General features: G+C 41.4%; 1 protein-coding gene across 1 annotated transcript in view; it reads left to right on the top strand.

Moving 5' to 3' along the window:
- Positions 1-22890, top strand: part of snrka (SNF related kinase a) — a 58786-nt gene that overhangs the window by 15640 nt on the left and 20256 nt on the right. Inside the window, exon 3 of the mRNA XM_085365000.1 lies at positions 10440-10581. Within this exon, the coding sequence (XP_085221126.1) occupies positions 10440-10581 (142 nt within the window). The remainder of the gene's footprint in view (positions 1-10439; positions 10582-22890) is intronic.

The raw sequence follows: 22890 nt of genomic DNA, 5'->3' as shown, positions 1-22890 counted from the left end.
CCCTAGTGTGCAATATTGAGACAAGCCCTGTCAAGGCATGTCTAAGACAGTGGCAAGAGCTCTGTCCCAGCTTGACAATTTACTGCCTAGAAAGCGAGTTACTTTAACAACCAGTAACAAAGTACTTAGGAAAAGATTCAAGGAACCAGTTCCCGGTGAAGCAGGAAACAACACATTTGCTTTGCCACTGGAGGTAAAAACATACTGCCCCGGCTACAAAGGAAGAGATGCTACTAGCTGATGATGTTTGACCCAAGAAAAAAAACAAATTACTCCACCAAGTGTTGCTGGAGCACTTGCGCAGTGCACTCTAATGGAAATTATTGATGCATTTACATGGTGGTTGAGAAGCTGGTTTAAAAACCTTGCACCCAAGATACACCATCCTAGGTAGAAAACATTTGTTATTTTTATTATGTAACAGTGTTGTGCAGCTCCTAAAGAGCTATAGGTTTCTTACTTTAATTATTGTTAAACTAAAATGTTAAGCAGTTATATTATACTTTCACTTAAGATTTAGAGGGAAAACTATCTGGGCTAGTTTTGTGCTTACATTTGGTTATTGCACTATAATGCTGCTGCTGGCAGTAGTGCTGGGCGATATGGAAAAAATATTTATCACGATATGAATTATTTTATATCACGGTAGCGATATATATATATACACACACACACACACACACACACACACACACACACACACACACACACACACACACACTCTAAAAAAACAAAACAAAAAAAAATATATATACCACCTGACCTGTGGTCATCTGGAAAGTACACAGTCTGTAAACAGCAAGCGCAGAGGGTGCAATCTTTGTTAATGAAATGGATGGTTACGCTCATGTAGGGGTGCGTATCTCTGCTCGTCCATAGGTCAGTCGTCAAGGCATAATGCACGACACTGCAAACATCCTTCAATACTTTGGCCTGGCATGCGTCATATAAACGAGGCAACTCGACTTTACTGAAGTGCTTCTGTACCTCGGATCAAGGACTTTGACGAGGTAATGAAAGCTGTCCTTCTCAACTTTACAAATGTAACGCGAGATGGCTCCTGTGGTTTGTTTATGGCGCTGGGACGTTTTCTCTTAAGGGCCTTGTGTGAAAGACTGGTGTATCTTTGGCTGGCTATAGTTTTTCTTTTCCCAACTTGCTGCAAAGAAACAGCATGTGCATCAAAATAAACTATTTCCAACAGTATAATTTGAGTTCTAAGCATCCCAGAAACGGTACAGAAAAGCATAAAGTCAAACATAAGTTTTAAAAACACCAGCATAGGCTTATAAGGCCCTGAAGGTAAAAAATTACATTTTCCTTGAAAATGACGTCACATCCAGTTTCGGGCAGGTAATGGCGGACATGCGATAGTTCGCGCTGACCTATATTCCAACGTAGGAAGTGTTATGAACAGCTGATCGGATCGGCAAAGCATGTTTCTGTACCCTGCCTCTCGCCCTATGACAGCTGGGATAGGCTCCAGCGCCCTACGCGACCCTGAAAAGGATAAGCGGAAGCGAATGCATGCATTGTTGTTGCAAGTGCTTTTTATGCAATTTTTGCAACGCTATGTGTGGAAGGAAACCGTGACCTAGGACAAGCTGATGGCATAAGATGTAAGTACACCTCCACCGGTTTCATATGCAAAAGAAAATTATTGCGCTAGCTTACATGGTTCCAGTTGTACAGGGATTTAAAAATAGTTAGGCAAAACGGAGTGTTTTAAAGGGTTAATGATATATTTTATGTAATAATTTATAAAATTATGTTAGAAACAATAGAAGACAAATGGCACATTTTTCTATCATTCACACGATATATATTTCGTCATATCACCCAGCACTAGCTGGCAGCTTGTTTCAATAGATTTACACTTCAAATTAGGAAGTTTGTCATCAATGACAGTAGCTTATTGGAAAGGAGTGATGGAAAATGGCCTTTATTCACTTGCACATAAACATGTGGCCGTGTCCATCTTGTCGTTGCCTGCAGGTGAAGCGATGGGGGAGGGGGAGTTGGGAGGCAGAGTAACATTTGCGTAGAGACTAGAGCAGGGCGATATGACCAAAAATATTTATCACGATATACATTTAAAAATTTGCGATAACAATATAACTGACAATATAATTGAGACTAGACAAAATACTTTGCGACTCCACAACTTTATTAGTGCAAAAGGAAAAAAAAAACATCTGTGTGTGTGTGTGTGTGTGTGTGTGTGTGTGTGTGTGTGTGTGTGTGTGTGTGTGTGTATTAAAAGAAAAAAAAACAAAAAAAACCTGCGGGCGGTTTATCCTTCAAGCTCGGGTCCTCTACCAGAGGCCTGGGAGCTTGAGGGTCCTGCGCAGTATCTTAGCTGTTCCCAGGACTGCGCTCTTCTGGACAGAGCCTCTCTGATGTTGTTCCCGGGATCTGCTGGAGCCACTCGCCTAGCTTGGGAGTCACCGCACCTAGTGCTCCGATTACCACGGGAACCACCGTTACCTTCACCCTCCACATCCTCTCGAGCTCTTCTCTGAGCCCTTGGTATTTCTCCAGCTTCTCGTGTTCCTTCTTCCTGATATTGCTGTCATTCGGAACCGCTACATCGATCACTACGGCCGTCTTCTTCTGTTTGTCTACCACCACTATGTCCGGTTGGTTAGCCACCACCATTTTGTCCGTCTGTATCTGGAAGTCCCACAGGATCTTAGCTCGGTCATTCTCCACCACCCTTGGGGCATCTCCCATTTTGACCTCGGAACTTCCAGGCCATATTCGGCACAGATGTTTCTGTATACTATGCCGGCCACTTGGTTATGGCGTTCCATGTATGCCCTGCCTGCTAGCATCTTGCACCCTGCTGTTATGTGCTGGATTGTCTCAGGGGCATCTTTACACAGCCTGCACCTGGGGTCTTTCCTGGTGTGATAGACCCCAGCCTCTATGGATCTTGTACTCAGAGCTTGTTCTTGTGCTGCCATGATTAGTGCCTCTTTCAGTCCAGCTTTGTCCAGCCACTGGTAGGATTTCTGGATATCAGCCACCTCCTCTATCTGCCGGTGGTACATACCGTGCAGGGCCCTGTCCTTCCATGATGGTTCCTCGTCTCCCTCCCCTTTCTTGGGTTTCTGCTGCCTGAGGTATTCACTGAGCACTCGGTCAGTTGGGGCCATCTTCCCAATGTATTCTTGGATGTTTGTTGTCTCATCCTGGACTGTGGTGCTGACACTCACCAGTCCCCGGCCCCCTTCCTTCCGCTTAGCGTACAGCCTCAGGATGCTGGACTTGGGGTGAAACCCTCCATGCATGGTAAGGAGCTTTCTTGTCTTTATGTCAGTGGCTTCTATCTCCTCCTTTGGCCAACTTATTATACCAGCTGGGTACCTGATCACGGGCAGGGCGTAGGTGTTGATAGCCCGGATCCCCTAATAATAAAAAAAAGAAAGAAAAAAAATTATATATAAAAAACACCCAGCACGCCCCTGCGGGCGGTTTATCCTTCAAGCTCGGGTCCTCTACCAGAGGCCTGGGAGCTTTAGGGTCCTGCGCAGTATCTTAGCTGTTCCTAGGACTGCGCTCTTCTGGACAGAGATCTCCGATGTTGTTCCCGGGACCTGCTGGAGCCACTCGCCTAGCTTGGGAGTCACCGCACCTAGTGCTCCGATTACCACGGGGACCACCGTTACCTTCAACCTCCACATCCTCTCGAGCTCTTCTCTGAGCCCTTGGTATACCTCGTCAATCTCTAGCTGTGAGAGCAGTCCCTTCTTTCGAATGTTGGAACACTGAGCTACTAGTTGTTTCGCCGTCATTGTGGATGTTGGGTATCGAAGAATCCATAGGTCCCTCATCCTATTCATGTAGCCCCTTCCGCCGGGGTTACTTGCGTAGTAGCATTCCAACAACGCCCTGTTTTCGTCTCTTGCCCACCGATGCCTTCTTGTTCCAGTAGCCCACTTTTCGTCAGGGTGCCCTGGTTCCTCAACACCTGACGCGGACCTTGTTGATCCGGGCGACGTCCGAGCCGGCATGCCTTCATGTTTATCTGTCTCGCCCATGTCTGCGGTAGGCTTGCTTAGCATAGGGGGTCTAGCCTTAGGACCCTTACTGGATACAGACGCCCCAGGCAGGAATCGAACTTGCGATCCTCTGTTCCAAAGGCGTGTGTGTGTATATGTGTGTATATATATAATATATAGAAATAAAAATAAATAAAATTTATTTGTTAGGGGTGCAACAATACATGTATCGATATTGAACCGTTCGATACAGTGCTTTCGGTTTGGTACGCATATATATCGAACAATATAAATTTTTATTTATTTTCTCAACTTTTCTTCTGACGATGCTGTCTGTGTTGAGCGCTCAGTGGATCTGCATTCGACTACTCTGCCTAGGCTGCACTGTTGAGTGCAGATCCACTGAGCACAGCGCAAGCTAGCAAGACAGAAGCTGTGCCACGCAATGCTCAATTGGTGGGAAGTTCTTTGTTTTTTGAGTTGTGGGCCACTAGGTCACGTAAATATTGTTAAAACATAAATAACATTAAAGACAATTGTCATTCTCCAAGTAAGTTCACTTACAGGAGTGATTTAAAGTAACGTTTTTCTAGAAATAATGACCCTGTTTGAAGTTGGGTGAATGGCAAAAAGTGACTTGAGTGTTTCTCATATGTTTGGATTCTGTGGTTTATCAGGTTTTTTGGTGTTGCTGAATTGGTCAGTGAATTCCTTCTTTTTAACATGGTGGTAGTCGGGATTTGGAGGGGGACTTGCACACTGACCCAGAAATTGCAGCATTCCTTCAAAATGCACTACTCTTTCTCTTGCTATGTTGCTATGTTTTTTTTATATATATATTTTTTATAAAAGGCATTAAATTATTTAAATAAAAATTCTAAAATGTGTCTTCACACTTACTTGGCTGGCCTGTATGTAGGAAGCACTGAACTTGAACTGAGGGGGGAAAAAGCAAGAAAAGGATACAGACCACATATTTAGGTGATGTCTACAGTGTGGAGCTGCAGCATGTCTGTATGTGACAAAATGAGATCTCTAGTCATCTGGAGTGCTCTTTCTACTCTCTCTGCCTGTAAGTGACAGGAGCATTTATGTTGATGTGATGAGCGCACACGTGTATGAATCTGGATTGATGAGTGGGTGTGTGTGCTCTTCAGGTTGACAGCTCTATACATGTTGGAAACCGCCTGTCTGTGAAGGTGATCGCAGAGTTTTTGTGATGTTCTACGTTTTCTTAAAACTAAACTGTAAAATATGTGGTGTGTGAAGAGTGTAGTTGGCTTTGGTCTAATTGGGTCACCTTTTTGTCTTCTAACTATTTGGAGGCCAAAGATGTCATCATTTTGTGTAGCATGGTAACCTTGGTTACATATTTAATTGTCCTTCTATGGTGGGTCACTGGAAAAAGAATTGTTTACCACTGGTTGACAGTAAATCAACAAAGTGACTAGGGCTGCCACAAACGATTATTTTGATAGTCGACTAGTCACCGATTATTTATGCGATTAGTCGACTAATCAGATCATCATCCACTGGACGTAAAACTACAGCTTATTGCACCAGCAGCATCTGCTCTTATATAACTATCATTAGCTTACAGCTTTAAGTGTTTAAGGTCTGTGCTAACTAAAAATAAAGACAAGATGATAGTTTATTCAATTTTAATGAAATTTGCAGATTGTTTCGGTAAAGTTTAATAAACTCCTTGCTATCTAAAATATAACAGGACACCGGAGTATATTCTCCAGCATCTCACACTTCTGATAATCAGCTGTCTGCTTGACGTTTATTCAGCTGTGTAAAAACTATAACTTTAATCTCAGCCAAACCGATTTACTCAGGAACAAATAAAATACTAAAAAAAAGCCAAACAATAACATTTTTAATTTATCTAAGTGACTCATATATATTTAACCTGAGTCGCGAAAGATGGCGGTGGGTTTGAAAACAATTTGCCGGGAGTCCGGTGTTCTCACGGCGCTAGTGACCTAGCCCCCGGCTAGCTATCGAGCTAGTGGGTAACAGACGTCTCCGAAAACGTCGGAGCGCTTTTGAAAATATGTGGTGTCCTGATAAACTGAGCAGATATTTGAGGTTTACACAGCTACATTCTCGCCTGAAAATATGTTAAATGTTTATTTTGTGACCCAGAAAGAATAATAAGAGTAATATTAAAACTAACTAGCTACCGCCATTGTTGGAAACTAAGCTGGGCCGCGCTATGAATTCTGGGACACAGCTGCTTCTTCTTCTTCGGGGTTTAACGGCAGCTGGCATCCTTGTACATGCTGTGCTGCCATCTTCTGTTTCAGTCCGTTATTACACTCTTAAATCCTGCTATTATTCCTGCGTCTTTTGCGATCTTACAAAGCTTCAAACGAGACGTCGACTATTAAATCAGTCGTCGACGATTTTGATAGTCGACGTAATCGTGACTAGTCGACAAATCGTGGCAGCCCTAAAAGTGACTCTCTTCAGTATAATTTAGCTGTCATTTCAAGGTTCAGTTGTTTGAACAGATCAACTCTCCTCTGTCAGGAGACAGAAACCACCTGGAGAGTCAGACTGTAATAAGGTAGTAATAAAGCATAATAGGAGCATACTAAATTGCTCTGACTCAGGTAGTTTTTCAGTATTTATTGAAGCTCATTGTGACCAGTGTTAAAGGCTTCTCATGCTCTGTAACTACAAGAAAGATGCTGCACTCCTGAGAGAGAAGGAACAAAATACTACTTTGTAAGAACTTCATTTTAAGGCTAATGAAATCTCTTTTCATGCTTACTGAAATATCCAAGCTTAAGTTTGAGAAGCATTCATAGGTAGGAAAAAAAAATATGTATGCTTTGCAGCCTAGCAGCAGCAGCTGACATTTCACAAAGTTCACATCTTTCAGAGAGTGGGCCTAATTAAACAAGTTCCTGAAGCAAATTTTGGGTGTTTAGACATGCTTTGACTTTGACAAGACAAATCCACATACTCTGATCAAGCACCTGAATAAACCTGAAGTGTATTTCTAAGCACGCCAACCTGTTTATTTAATCAGTCTTGAAACACATTGGCACACGGTTTGGGAAAGACAAAAATAATGTATACTGTCATCACTGTAATGTCATACATGGAGAGAATTAAATATCACATGTGTAAGGCTTACGAGTAGGTGTGTATGTGTGTGTTTGTGGGGGTTCATGGCAGTGGGGTGTAGCTTTTCTGTAGATCAAGCGTGTCAGTCAAGGAAGCCAACACATTAGTCATTAATGATAGAGTAAATAAAATACTCTATTGGAAACTCATTGTGAAAACATTTTTTAATAATCCTTGCCATGTAAAATCCAAATGGGTATCGTGAACAAAGGAAACGAACTAGGCCTCAAGAAATGCAATCTGAGAATTTTCTGTCATCTTTGTGGGGGGTTTTTAGGGACTGACACGGAAAACATATAAAGGATCCCTCTGATCCTGTGTGTGTGCCAGCACGTTGAGATCTAATTGGTACATCGAAACGTGAGCTTCTACGACCAAGGTTAGACCAAGCTGAACTTTCTCCACATCCATATCCTGTTAATATTTCAGCAGAAGAGGAGACACTGCTACAGGCTGAGAGGGAACTCTTTTATGGCGCTAGCATACTGCAGATGTGGGCACATTAAGGCTGTGATATATTTTATAGCAGAGTGCAACATCAGCCTCAGCGTTTGGGATGAAGACCTCTTTGGTGCTTATAATGTAGAGGTACATATTGTTTTAGCACTTTATACTCAGGCAGCTTTTTGGTCCATTAACACGGCTCCAGTAAAATGCTTGATCTGCTTCTCTAGTAGCTGTTAAACAACTCATTTCAAATCAAACCACTGCAGGTACTTTGTAAATGGTTTTAGACACACAATAATTGCACTGATGCATTTTTTTTTTCTTTTTTTAAGGAGAAATGTTCCTGTAACACTCCATTTGTTGGGCTTTAGCAGTGGCTCGGTGATACATCACTTTTTCAGAACAAATGCCATCTGGAAGTCAGACAGGAATTATCCTCTGAAGTGCTACAGAGCCCCCCCCCCCCCCCCCCCCCCCCCCCCCGCCCCTCCCAGTGGGGACTCTACTCTCATAAGACAACCTGCAACTGCACCGCTGTCTGCTGCTCGCACACTGAGCTGGGAGAGAGCCATGGATGGCTCCTGAAATCAAATGTGTTGGATGGTATCAAAATGCATACCACAATAATTAGACTCAGTATTCAATCAGGCAAGCTGTTTCTTCAGAAAGTTCCTCTTAAAGGCACTCGGCCCTCTCTGTACGGCCATTTGGTTAGTTTAATTATACACAGCACTCCCTAGCCTAAGGCCAAATCTGGAGTGCTGATAGTAGCCCAGCAAAGCTGAGTCTCAAGATGCAACAACTCACGGCTGTCCGTTTGAGTTAAAAACATTTTAGAATCAGTTTGAGTTGTCATCTTTTTTTCCTCCAAAAATAGTTTTTGTTGGGGATTTTTTTTTAAATTTTACTATCTGGCATTTTCTCTAGCACATCATCAAGGCTCCACTCTGCCAAACCATTTGGTATTGAGGGCAACTATGTGTTTGAGCTTAATTAGAAACTTACTTAAAAATCCTCATCATGGTAATTACTTTAGGGCTGCCAATATTTGATTAGAGATTCTGTGATGTCTCCCTCGCTCTTCAGCCTAAGTAAGTTGGCCCTGTTTCTCTGCTAAGTGATGAAAATGTTACACATTAATGCCCAAAGCTTTGCATGTGTTTATACGGGCATGGCAGGACATGCAGTATAAATACTGTATGTGTGTAATGAACTTGGCTCAAACATCTGCCTCTATGTGTGCCAAACAAAGTTGAGAACATACCGTACTATACGGAGCGACAGGACAAGGTTTATTGTCCTAGCTCTCTATTCGAGGCTGTTTCTCGTCCTTGACTAGTGAACCAAAGGCTGTGTGTATGTGTGCATGAATGTGTCTTTAGTTGCATAAAGTGTGTATGGACCGTTGCTTCTGCATGCTGACAGTTTGCTTTCACTCGGTGCAACTAGCAAGTGCAAATTTGTACACTTGAATAAGCATATGCATAGATGAATTAACATGACTTTGATTATGCTGTTAGCACACGTGCACTGTTGCTTGAGAACATTGAACATGAGCTTGTTTTGGGTTTCAGTGACATTTTGTTTTATGCAAGCAAACCAGAGAAAATTAGGATTTAAATTGCAATTGAGAAAATGCAGTTTTAAATTGTCTTGCATTATCCAGTACAGGGTGTAGTTACATGGGCCGGGACACTAGGGGGTGTTAATAAAATAATGTGGTTATGTTCTATTAATACCTAATAGCATACAGTAAGAGGAAATAAGGCACTCAAACATGCTGATTAGAAATGTCTAGGAGAGAGGTGAAAGCGAGAGATGGCTGTTATCCTGCTTCTGCCTCCATAGTGCCAATCAGCAGCAAAGGGAAAATATTTATTTATATTAGAGATATAAGAATGGATAGATGGATTGATGGCGATATAGATATGGGTAAGCAGATAGTTGGTTTCTTTATGGTTTTATGGTTTGTTTGCATCATTTGGACATTGCTTGGTTTTGATTTAAATTTACTGAGGTCTTATAAAGCATTTGTTGTTCTTAAATGGTGGAATTACACTCAAAAAAACTGTCTGCTATCTTTGTACAAAGTTATACAGAAGTATAAGTTGTATAACGTGTGGAGACGACAGGTCAAAAGGCCTTGGAGGAAGACTTTACTGTACTTCTCACACTTCTATCCATCACTGTTGTTTACCACACTGGCTGAGAACATCTTAGTTCCTTTAATTGTCTGCTTGTTTCCGATCAGTGGCATCGTTTCCATTGCAGTCATCTTTTCTCATGACGTAAGAGGGTGGAGAGATCAAGGGGAAAATACGCTTGTAAAATGAGATGTCTTCCACACTGGAGAATTATTTGAAGCAATGTTAATTAGGGACGATGGCTGAACAACAGGATCAGCATGTCATTGGTTTTTAATGTCTCTGTAGCATTTTTCAACAAATACACTACAGATGTGCTAGATGAAAACACTGGCACGCCACAGTCTCTGTTTAGACTTGGTACAGATAGAGGGTTTTTTTTCCCCCCCTCTTTCACATGCTTCAACTTCTCCACTTTCTGACCTTCCACCTGCACTTAGTTTTTAAATATAATCCATATCATGATGTCGTAACTAGGTTTTGTGTGATTATTCAGCCTTGGATTCAGTCCGAGAGGACAGATATAGTTTAACAATACATTTGACACATCTGTCGTAGGTAGCACACGGCTGTGGATCATACAGCCATATTTGTGTCTGAGAAATTGATGTGTTAATAAATGTCCTCGTAATATTTCACCTGTTAATACCATGATAAATGTCACCCAGTCCTAAGTCTGACCTCGTGTCTTTCTCTTCCTCAGATATCTGGAGTCTTGGTGTGATACTGTTCATGTTGGTTTGTGGCCAGCCACCCTTCCAGGAAGCTAACGACAGTGAGACCCTCACCATGATCATGGACTGTAAATACACTGTACCACCTCATGTCTCCAGCACCTGCAAAGAGTAAGTAATGCACAGCATTTTTCTTCTTTCACTCTGCCATTTGAAAGCTTGTGTGTGGTCCTTTTGCTTGCATACAGAGATGGATCGAATGGGTGGATTTTCAGTATTTGCTGGTTACACTAGAGGAAATTGCAGTCAGTCACTGGTTTGCTATAAGATGGTGTACAGAGACAGTGTGCCTTTTTTTTCCCCTCAAATGTTTTCTCTTGCCCGGGCTTGACAGTGTTGTGTTAAAAGCTATGGAAAATTAGAGACAGTGCATCCTGCATAATGCTCCACTGTCACATCTTTTGTCAGAAAGTAAACTGTGGGATCTCTGCTGCAGCTGGCCACTGAAATTAGGGCCATGTTCAGGGATCAGATTAAGTTTCAGTGACAAAGGTGAGTGCATATACACTGCAACAGGAAAGCTGTGAGGTTTTGACTGCAACCCAAACCACATCAGGTTGGTGGAAATGTCATATGCTTCCTGCATTAAGTAAAAGGTTGTATAATCATCACTAAAATGGAGCAACAAAGCAACGTGGTGCTGAGAAAGAGTGTTAGACTTCTCAGTTAAAGCTTTGTTTTTGAAACCACTCTCAGATTTGTCAACAGCTCACATGTAAAAGGAAGAAAAATAGTACTCTGTGTTTCTCCATCCAGACTAGAACAGGATCAAAGCTCGGCTCCAGGTAAACTCTTTGGGGTATTCTAGTCCTCATTTGAAAAGTTTTTTACTTTAAATCAGAATCTGATCTTCAGTCATCAGCAGTGCTTTCACATATAGAACACAGGAACTGTTCATGCCCTGCATTAACATTTGTCTTGGATAGACTATAAAAGACAGTACATTTGACTGTCAATTGTATTTTGATGTATCAGATACAAAAACAACTTTTGTTTTTTGTTTTTTTATTCTCCCAGCTCTTATTAGTGTCCCTGCTAATACAGCAAAATTATAAGCTATCTTCTATATAGTTTGCTGAGTAGAGGTCAGTTAATTGATTGATTGATTGATAACTTGTTTGGTGCTTTTTAAATGACTTGATCAGCTCAAATTATGAACATCATCAGATTTGTTACAGCAGCTGGCTGACTATGTCCTCCTTTAACTAAATTTAGTCTAAAAGAAATGCTAGTTTGCCAAATCATTTCACCAGTTAACTTTATTCATGATAGTATAAGGAGCTTGGAAAGAAAAGCGTCATGATACTAACTTCTGTATAATGGCTAACACAGGGGTCAGCAACCTTTAACACCCAAAGAGCCATTTGGACCCGGTTTCCACGCAAAAGAAAACACTGGGAGCCGCAAATACTTTTTGACATCTAAAATGAAGATAACACTGTATATATTGTTTTTTACCTTTATGCTTTGTGTGAACAACTAAGGTGTGCTGCTTATGAAATCCATGAAGTGCTACAGAGAAAATTACATTTTATTTATGTAATTAACACATTTTGAACTCTTAAAGAAATATAACAAAAGGAAAGACACCCAGCTGAACGAAAATGATCCAAGTAGCGAACAAAAACTGCTGTGAGCTGCCACCCTCATATCACCTTTGGGCTTTTGGAGCCTTGACCTGGCTTTTAAAAAATTATTGAAGAAAAGAACACTAAAATTCAGCCTAAATATGTATTTTACCTGGTTAATGTGTGTGGCGGGGCGTGGTCTGCAGCGCCACTGCAGGGGAGGCGGACGCACCTGAGCGGCACCCACAATCACGCCTCACCGCCTTAACGTCTGTGCTATCTATGCTGTTGTGTTGGTGTGTGTCGGGCTGTGAGCTGAAAAGCTACAGCGTATGCGTACAGCAACCGTGTGTGAAAAGTGGTCAATAAAGAGATGCTGAAAAGCGTGTTCATGGAAACATCATCGGGTCTGCCGTGATATGTTTACAATGGGACTTCTGCTCCTGAACCTCTGCGCACAGCGTCTGCAAATCGGGGCTGTACGAAGTCACTTTCATCTTTACGCAGGACTGTAAGCTGTCATCTGTGAGGCGTGAGCGGCGTTTGTTTTTAACATAGTTCACGATGGAGAACACCTGCTGACATAATGTGGATCCGAAGATCCATAATTGGCCTACCTGGGCCCTATTTCAGGAAGCCGGTTTAGAAAACTCAGAGTGAAAAACGATACTCAGGGTTGAGTAACCCCGAACTGTCCAACTCGGAATATTCGGTTTCAGAAAGGCTGATAACAATTAGTTCAGTCAACGTGGAGTTGCTTTAACCCCAAATTAAGCGCGCGCAGGAGGATACATAAAGCCCTGATTAGTGGAGCACAGATTAAGCGAGTCACCATGGAGACGGAGGGAAAGAAGGCGCGGTCAATGTATTTTACAGCGCTTGAGGCCGAAATTCTGATGGCAGCATATGCCGATAACATGCAAATTTTGCAGAAAAAAAGTAACACAGCCTCAGCTGCAAAAGAAAGGGAGCATGCATGGCAAAACATAGCCGACAGAGTCAATGCGTGAGTGTTAATTTAAACATTGATCTAGGGATTTCCACCCATTTAACACGTTATTTTATTATATTTTATTTTATTTTTTATTTCATACATTTTATTTTGTGATGTGATGTGAGCGCAGGTGCAACCCAACAGGCCCCAAACGTTCCTGGCAGCAAGTAAAAATGAAATATAAAAATATAGTCCAAACAGGTATGGTGTAATTGTATTATGAGCCATAGTGCTTGGTCTGTTTGTCCGATGTAAATCAATTGCAGTTAGAGGCTACATTAATTTCCCCTCTGTAAGCACTTATTGAAATTATCTGAGCATTACAAGTACATATTTGCTTACCCTGTATGCTCAAATGTGACCCGTTATGGCCACTAGAAAAAAAGCGGAGGCCCGAAAAACAGGTGGGGGTCCTCCACCACCACCACTCACAAAGCCTGGCCACTTGGCTTCCACATTTGTGATAATGTTGGCAGCATCACATATGATCTTCACAGTGCAAAGAACACAAATTAGCATCCATTACTAATAATGAAATAATTTGTTAGTTCCCTGTAGCATTTCAAACTATGTACTGTACATTAATGCTGTGGAAAGACTTCCTGTTCACATAGTCTCCTTCATTTACTGAAGGAGCAATGATTGGAATGTGAGTGCCATCTATACAGCCAATCACGCCTGGGAACCGTGAGAATAAATGTAAAATTTAAGTAGTAGTTCAAGTATCACCACATCATGAATTAAGTTTTGTTCATCCTGATACCTGCAATTTTGTGGCATCCCTCTTTGATAAATCTTGTGAGTCTATGACCGGGGAACACCACAAACGAGTACAGGAGACGTTTCAGTGCAACTGTAACATTCCTGACTGCCCGACAGACAGTAGCCTTGGAAACGTGCTCAGCGTCACCAATATTATACAGAAAGCTCCCGTTTGCAAAAAACCGAAGTGCGATACAAATAATATGTACAGAACTGAGAGGATGTCCGCGATGTGTCACATGAGCAATATTAGGCCTGAGGATGTTATTCAAATAAATTGTAGATTGTGCTGAAAAACGGTAACGTTCACACAGGAGATCATCAGGAAATGATAAAATGTCCAAACGCGCTCTAATCACTCTCTCCCGGCGGAGAGCTCTGCGGAGAATTTGGGCTTCAACATCTACTGGCTCTTCAAGGAAGGAGCACGCCATGTCTGACACTTCCTACAGTCAGGTTTCCGACACAGAGGCGGAGAACGTCAGGGTTAGTTGAAGTAAACCTGCTAGGGGGCAGGTTAGCTTCACGGAGTGTGTCGTCATAGTAACTCACTCAGAATTAATCTAAACTCGCTTTGTGAAACCGAAAACCCAGAGTTTTCGTTAACTCAGGGTATACTTACTCAGAGTTTGCACTAAACCGGCTTCCTGAAATAGGGCCCAGGGGTTGAAAGTCTTGATAAATGCACGGCGTTTCGGCGGGTACACCGGCTTCCGCGAGTGTGACGCTTATTTTGAATGATGAAAAAATAATAAAATATAATTTTATTTTTATATTTCAATATCACAATAATCTTCCAATTTAGAACTACAAGTTAAAAAAAGAACTAACATAAATAAAATACACTTCAGCTAAATACTTCTATTTGCCCTTCTAATTTATTTTCCCAAACCATGCGGAGCCGCACTATAAGGACTAAAGAGCCGCAGGTTGCCGACCCCTGGGCTAACAGAACTGATTGTAGGAATCAGTAAATCATGTTATGGCAGAAGGTAAAAATGTATGACTAACATTATGTTCTACAGTAGTAAACGCATCATGAATATGTAGCATATATGTGTCTTTGCTTTATTATGTCTGTCACTTTTTCCATTATACTGATATTCAGCTGTATAGTATCTATGCTGCTCTACCCATTTGTCCAAATCATTTCACACAGTACATCATAATCGTGCACAACAGTCTTCTATACATCTTATCACTGTGCAATCCAAGCTGTGTGTGTTGATAGTTTAGGATGTCATCCAGTTTGAAATACCAGCCTCACACCTGAAAATGTTACAGACCGGATGGACTGAAACTTGCTTCTTCCTCTTCTGTCCCAGTTACCTTACATATCTGACCATGTAACAATGTGCGTATGCCAGTTTCCCCCTCTGTCTGTGTCTGTGTGTAGTCAACATGTTGCATCTCTGCTTTGTAAAAGCCTTGTAAAAGTCTACTGTTGGATACATCAGCTTGTACAAAAAGTTCTGTTAATGTGAACCAGTAAGCCGATAACATTATAAATAGGCCATGTTGTCAGTGTGGAATGTAGGGCCACCCCTAATCTCTAAAAACCTGTTATGTCAGTGGTATGTCATAAAACAATCCAGTTATTTCACCTGCAAAGCGAAAGCAAAGTTCACATAGTATTTCATCGACTCAAAGTTGATCTCTATGCACAGTATGAGTCACACCTAATTATTCTCATCAGGAAATGGAGCAGCAATTAGTCACCAAAAACTTATAAATACACCTTATGGTCTTTGACTGTGACTTTGGAAACTGTGACTAATTATGTAGCAGTCACTAATCCAGACTGACAGACTAGCAGCCGGCTTGTCCCTTTTATAAAATGTTTATTCATAAAAAAAAAAAAAATCTCATTTGAGCATTTTGCAGCTTCATCGTCACAAAAAACAATTGAAATACATGAATGAGTTCACCCACAGTACCGCCAGTAAAAATACAGCATGTCGAGCTAAACTGGAACAGGAGAAGAAAAAAATGCATGCTGTGATAACATAGTTCTATATTTTGGCAGAATCTCCAGAACAATGGTGCTAATCACCGCACTACCATGCTGCCTCTGTAAAAGATAATACAAAGGTTTAAGTGCAGTTTGATGTTGTCTTACAACACGTTATTACTTTAACATTAACACTGATTAATATCGAGTATCAGCAAAGCTGATCAGCAGACTTGATCATCTGGGGGTAGGGATGGGTATCGTTTAGGTTTTATCCGATACCGGTGCCAAACCGGTACTTTTGAAACAGTGTCGGTGCTTAAAGAATGGAGAACACAAACTTTGTCCAAAAACCTCTCATATGCGCTCTTGTTTTATCCATTGTTGTGCATCATAGCCTAGAAAGAATTGTTTCTGCACTGGCTGCAAACATAGTCACCACATGTGTAGGAGGTGAAAACTATGATGTTCCGAAAACTTAGATGGCCGTTATAACACCAGATGGGCAGTCATGTACATCTGAGGTGACACAAGGAGAAATGGGTGGCTTCCAAGAACACAAGAGATGGCATTGTGCTGAAAACATTTTCGCAAACAAACTGCACAAATGATTATTTTTAGACCCAGGAAATAAATGCTTATCTCTTCAGAGTCGAAGGGGAGATGTGACTAGATTGAAATGCTAAGCTGAAGCAGCTGTGCACAATCTGATGGGCTTTGATTTAGAGGAGAAGAGCTGGTTGCCACACACAGAGTCTAAGGGTTATATTTTTACAGTGTCAAACTGGTGAATTATCTGCCCGTGTCACAGTTTAGCATTTCTAAATGCTTCTTCCTTACATATTATATATTTTGTTTCTACAAACAATTCTGTCAAAATTGCCAGTGAGAATAGTAGTCATGCTGCTATGGAAGCAGCTGTTACTCGTGAATATAGTTGTAAACAACTAGTGTGGTTGATTATTGGTATAAGAAAATGAGAAGTAAAAGGGGAAAAAAGGAAGAATCACATACACATTGTTGCAAACCTGATAAAAAGCTGAAGTAGCTGCTTTATTTCACCTTCAATGAATCTTCAAAGTTTCGTTTGGATTGTTTTGAGTTCATTAATATTTGACAATTCACCATAGTTCTGTTCTAGTTTAAAGAAGTTGTACACAAACTAAGCAACCTAGTGCTGTAAAATAAGTCTGCAGCTGTATTTTAATCACATTATTAAGACCATGATAACAAAGACAGTATCAGATCATGCGTACGTCATCTTTAGAGCCACTCCAAACCCTTTAACTTACTCTGTAATATCATTTTGTAAAACAGAGTTAAGCTCAACTTCAGTGTTTTCACATGGGATTGTCGATTTTAAGAGTAGAAAAGGTGTGGAAAGCTACTCAAGCTGTTAGCTTTCTTAACAGCTTGTCAGGCAACACATTAAGAAAACATTTATCTGTTCCTTTGTGCTGGAATTAAAAGAATGAAGTTTAGTCTCTTGGGTGAATATATGACTTCTCTTTCCAACAGTTTCTGACGTAAGCGAGGACTACTGTCAAATAAAGGAACACAGGGAAGTTGTTTTTTTGACGGCTCAACCAGTATTTGCTTTCGAGACTGGCTTTTTGGCCATACTGATGTAATAAAAAAAGTGGTTACTTTTTACTGGGCACTTGCACACTTATATAGATTAATAACATTTCTCTTTTAACATGCTAACTGAGGCCTGTAGAGTCAGAGATGTAGCTCTCGGGGTTGTGCAGTTTTTGCTTTGCTGGGATGTTTATTCTTGGAAAGATTGAATGTTTCATGCTTGCAAATAGTAGAATGATAGACAAACGGCCGTATTATTGTAGGGTCCACCTTACAATATAAAGCTCCTTGAGGAGACTGTTGTTGTGATTTGGCGCTGTATAAAAAAATTGAATTGAATAGAACCCATCTCAGATTGATGAGCATGTGCTTCTCGAAGGTCATTGCTGATATCTTTCCTAGTTGCCATTGTGTTAGCACACACCTGAATGCTCCAGACTTGCAGACTGTCAAAACTGCTTGTTTTTTACTTCAGTCGTAAAAGGCTGATGAGCTATTGTTGTCCCCCTGCCGGGCAGGTGGGCAGACAACATGGACACCCAAGTTTGTGAATGCGATAACTAGAGAATGAAGTCACATAGGTGTTTCAAATTGATACCATTAGCGCATCTACTAAAATACTTTGAAAACTTTGAATCTCAGTGACCTTGACCACAGAAAATCTAGTCAATGTGGTAACGACTGTTTTTTTGTTTTGTTTGTTTTTTAGAAATGCTCACGCTTACTGATGATCTGTTAATGAAGTGTATTTGATTAGCAGCATAGAGCTGCTACTTACTGCTTCCACAGGAATTAAAAGTAGTAAGGGTGGACTTAGTTACTCACCCTTCTTTGGCATTTTGTCTTAATTTTTGTGGTTGAATATGTCATGTGGCATTGTTCATATGAAGTCGTATTTACGTCATTTTAAGACCTGCTTGGGACTAGATGATTTTTTTTAAATTATGTTGTGTTATGTAAACTTAAGTGAAAGAGGATCTACTTTCTTTTTACCATGACTGTTTTACCTTTGCGCCCTTAGTTCATATTTTAAAGTCTTTCCTGTTCTACTCTTTTACCTCTCTGACAACTTTCTGACCCCATTTTCCACTAGACAATGAATCAGCCACAGTGTATGAACTAACCTCTTTTAATTAAAGAGATTAGCATTGAAATAACATAGTTTCACTTGTGTCAGCTGCTTCCTAATCCCTTACATCTCTTGGTAGAATTCTTGTACTGAACAGTGATTCCAACTACACATGCTTGTTTCTGTCCTTTGTGATAACCAGTGTAAATTAGGTGCTGACAGTTTTGATAGGCATTTCTAACATTCATCCTGGATAAGAGCTCTCCTCCTCTCCTCACTACACACCTTTCTCTGGCCTGCTTTGTGTGCCACCGCGCTGGATCATCACAGGGCTCCACATTTTACTTTTTCCATTTTGTCTGTTTGTTTGGATGCACCTCTCTTTGTGCTCTCCATTCCCTGTTGATGCACCAAAATGCATTTACATGCCACAGTTAATTAATTATTCACCATCTCTCTTTTGCTATCCCTCCTCCTCCATCTGAGCTTTTGTAATCCTTAATTTTAGTTTCTTGGGATTACACTGAAAATAGTGCTTGTTTTATATGCCTACCATCCATAACGTCTGCCTGCTTCCTCCCATCAGCCTGTACAAACAAAGCTACTGTAGTTCTGGTCTGTCTAATAGCTTAAGCTGAGAATGGCGATTGTGTGAACTGTGTGAGCTGCTGAGAAACCGAACGCTGTGTTTCTTGGGATGCTGATTGTTACTGTGTAAACTACATGCAGATGGCCTGCATTTGTATAGCGCTTTTCTAGTCCATAGGACCCCAAAGCGCTTTACACTACATTCAGTCATCCACCCATTCACACACACATTCACACACTGGCGATAGCAAGCTACATTGTAGCCTGGGGCGCACTGACAGAGGCGAGGCTGCCGGACACAGGCGCCACCGGGCCCTCTGACCACCACCAGTAGGCAAACACGGGGTTAGTATCTTGCCCAAGGATATTTGGCATGCAGCCAGGATGCAGCCTGGGATCGAACCACCGACCTTCTGATTAGTGGCTGACCTGCTCTGCCACCTGAGCTACAGCCACCCAGATGATGCATCAGGATTGGTGTTTAGTCAGTTTGCTCCCTGTTGATTTCCTGTGTTTGAATCTGGAGGAGTGCTCAAAATATGCATGCATGCATGCATATTTTGATGTTCATTTTTTTTTCTCTCACAACCTTTTTCATGCTTACACGTTTTTCTGTGGTATCTCTCACACACTCCTCCCCAGAGAATGTGGGGACTAGCTTTTATACACCAGTGTAAGTGTGTATGTGTGTAATCTGTAGCAGGAGAAAGTGCAGGCAGCTTTGTGTGACTGCAATACTACACAGCCTCTTTCTGTATAGGCCCCAAGGGAATGAGAGAAGGAGCAGGAGGCATGGGACAAGACAGCAATTTGTAGGGAAGTGCTGGTTAGAGCAACACATACAAGTTCAGGATGCAATGATCGGGGACCATTCTTAATTTCGTTGTTCTCATGACAATGACAATAAAGTTTCTGATTCTGATTCTGAGGAGGTCAGATGTTGTTTTCTTATGCTGTAATCCCAGTGGACTGTGTGTTATTTGTAAGATATGGTGTTGAAGGCACAATCTTCAAATGCATGAATACTTAGGTTTGGGGCATGTTATGCAGTTTCAATGGGCCTTACACAGCAAGCACTTTTGAACTTTAAAACCATGCTCTTTACTTACAATGTTTAAGTAATTATGTATAAAAATCTAAAGATGATTGTATGAGATAATGTGAATGCAGCTCTTGGTCATCCATTTGAACTCTCTTCTTGCTCCTTTTAACCAAGTATTTTCAGATTGATTGCCCTTCATGAATATAAACCTGTTTGAAATTTGCCATGGTTAACATGAGCATCCATGATTGGCACAGTATATATTTGAAATACAAAGTTTAATATGATACATTCATTCACAAAAATATCCCACTAGATGTGGCAGACGACCACTCAGTGTAAGGTTTATGCCACAGCTGCCATAGTACTGGTAATCATCAAAATGTTGATATCCAGGAATCTTCAGATTTATTGTTTTATAATAATTTTACAATAATTAAAAAAAAAAGAACATATTATTGTTGACATTGTTTTGGGTTAGGATGAAAAATGTAGTTATTTACTTCCATTCCTCAGCAGAAAAGAAAATGTTTTAGTGTTTGAATGTTATGCTTGATTATTTCTGATGCGTTCTGGCTGGGTATAAAACAAACAACATTTTCGTGTTGTCTTGTTCTGCTGTTGGATGTGTTTTTTAACCCAGTGTGTGTGCATGAACTGTTACTACTTTGTAATGCACTGTTGCTTTCAGTGTACTGCATCTTTCTCCCATCAACCGCTCCTGTTGCTGCTGCAGCTGGATTTGGTCTTCAGGGAGCCTTGCTAGCTCTGACTAATCCTCAGAATGACAGGAAGCAGAGCACTGCTGTGCCCAGCTTGTTAACCTGTAGCCTCCACCACCATGGTCTGTTCATTCTTTGCTGCAAATAAACTTGGGAATTTGATAAAGTTGGGAAAATGAAATTAGTGAAGTCTGAATGAGATGCAGTGCACTGGCTGGGTTGCACAGTTGAGTCTGTGTGTGTCACAGAGTGTGTATGTGTGTGTGGATGTCATCAGCCTTATGTCAGCAAAGAACGAGTTTACTTCTGTGTCCTTGCTCCTTTTTTTCACTCTCGTAACTAAAATCCTACAACTACCCCAGAGTTGTCCCTTGTTGTGAGTCAAGAATCTAAAAGTTCAAGTCATGTTATGCTCGCTACTTGTACTCAGTTTGTGTTCTGTCATTCTTCTCCAACTACAACATTGCTGCTGTTTCTCTGAACATTGTTTTCACAGCTTTTTTTCCTTAGTTTCCATGGCATTTTTGTTCTTTCCCAAAAAATCAGACACTCAGACTGCTCTTAGAAGGCCAAGCTCTACAATGCTTTTTCTGTGCTCTGTAACATCAGCACCATGGTTCTACAAAGGAGCAGCTCAGTTCAGGGCGTTCATACAGGAAGTTTCTGTTGTCACCAGAAACTTAGTAAGTCAATGACGTCAAGCAAGTTCAAGGGATGACAGGTGAACTAACTGCTGGCAGTGGGCCCTGAGTTCAATTTTTCTCATCCTTGATGCAAATGAATGAAGCAACTAATGATAAAAACAAGGGATACCATGAAGTGATATGAGGGGAGGTTGTGAATACATTAGGGGGTTACCTTGCTAACTGGAGCCAGAAATGAGCACTAGTGACCAATATCCAGCTACAAAGTGATGTTTAATGAATAAATTGGTGAGAGTGGCAGATGTACTCTGACCCAGTTAATCAGGAAGTGTGCATGCAGTCTGAAGGTGCTACACAGCATTACAAACTCACATCTACATCTTGCAAATGTGTACTGTCATCAGGAAGCAGCATCAAGAATGTGGGATACTGTTGTCCAGGTGCTGTTGATATTCCACAGAGGAGACAAAAATGGAAACATAATTTCTTTGTAATAAAGTGAATGTTAAAAACAATGAAACTGTTAACTGCATTCATTGTCTTTGCCTCTTCCTCTTTGTGGTGAACTTCATGGTTGCTCTCTTTCCTGTTTCAGCTAACGCTTCACTATGCACAGCATTGATTTGGACGGCATACAGATGTGTCTATACATCCTATACAACGAGTGAATTCCCAGAATCGCTTTCTTTGTTTAGCCAAAAAGCTTGCTATGGGACACTAATGTGGGGAGATAGAGATATATATAGAGATAGAGATAGAGATATATATATATAGATATATATATATATAGAGATATATATATATATATATAGAGAGAGAGAGATATAGAGATATATATATATATATAAAAAAAAACACCCAGCACGCCCCTGCGGGCGGTTTATCCTTCAAGCTCGGGTCCTCTACCAGAGGCCTGGGAGCTTGAGGGTCCTGCGCAGTATCTTAGCTGTTCCCAGGACTGCGCTCTTCTGGACAGAGATCTCCGATGTTGTTCCTGGGATCTGCTGGAGCCACTCGCCTAGCTTGGGAGTCACCGCACCTAGTGCTCCGATTACCACGGGGACCACCATTACCTTCACCCTCCACATCCTCTGGAGCTCTTCTCTGAGCCCTTGGTATTTCTCCAGCTTCTCGTGTTCCTTCTTCCTGATATTGCTGTCATTCGGAACCGCTACATCGATCACTACGGCCATCTTCTTCTGTTTGTCTACCACCACTATGTCCGGTTGGTTAGCCACCACCATTTTGTCCGTCTGTATCTGGAAGTCCCACAGGATCTTAGCTCGGTCATTCTCCACCACCCTTGGGGGCATCTCCCATTTTGACCTCGGGACTTCCAGGTTATACTCGGCACAGATGTTCCTGTACACTATGCCGGCCACTTGGTTATGGCGTTCCATGTATGCCTTGCCTGCTAGCATCTTGCACCCTGCTGTTATGTGCTGGATTGTCTCTGGGGCATCTTTACACAGCCTGCACCTGGGGTCTTGCCTGGTGTG

Source organism: Diplotaxodon limnothrissa, linkage group LG11 (assembly GCF_057381915.1).
Source record: "Diplotaxodon limnothrissa isolate DT_005_m linkage group LG11, D_limnothrissa_male_GT1.1, whole genome shotgun sequence".
NCBI lineage: Eukaryota > Metazoa > Chordata > Actinopteri > Cichliformes > Cichlidae > Diplotaxodon > Diplotaxodon limnothrissa.
This window is presented reverse-complemented; position numbering and strand designations above follow the sequence as displayed.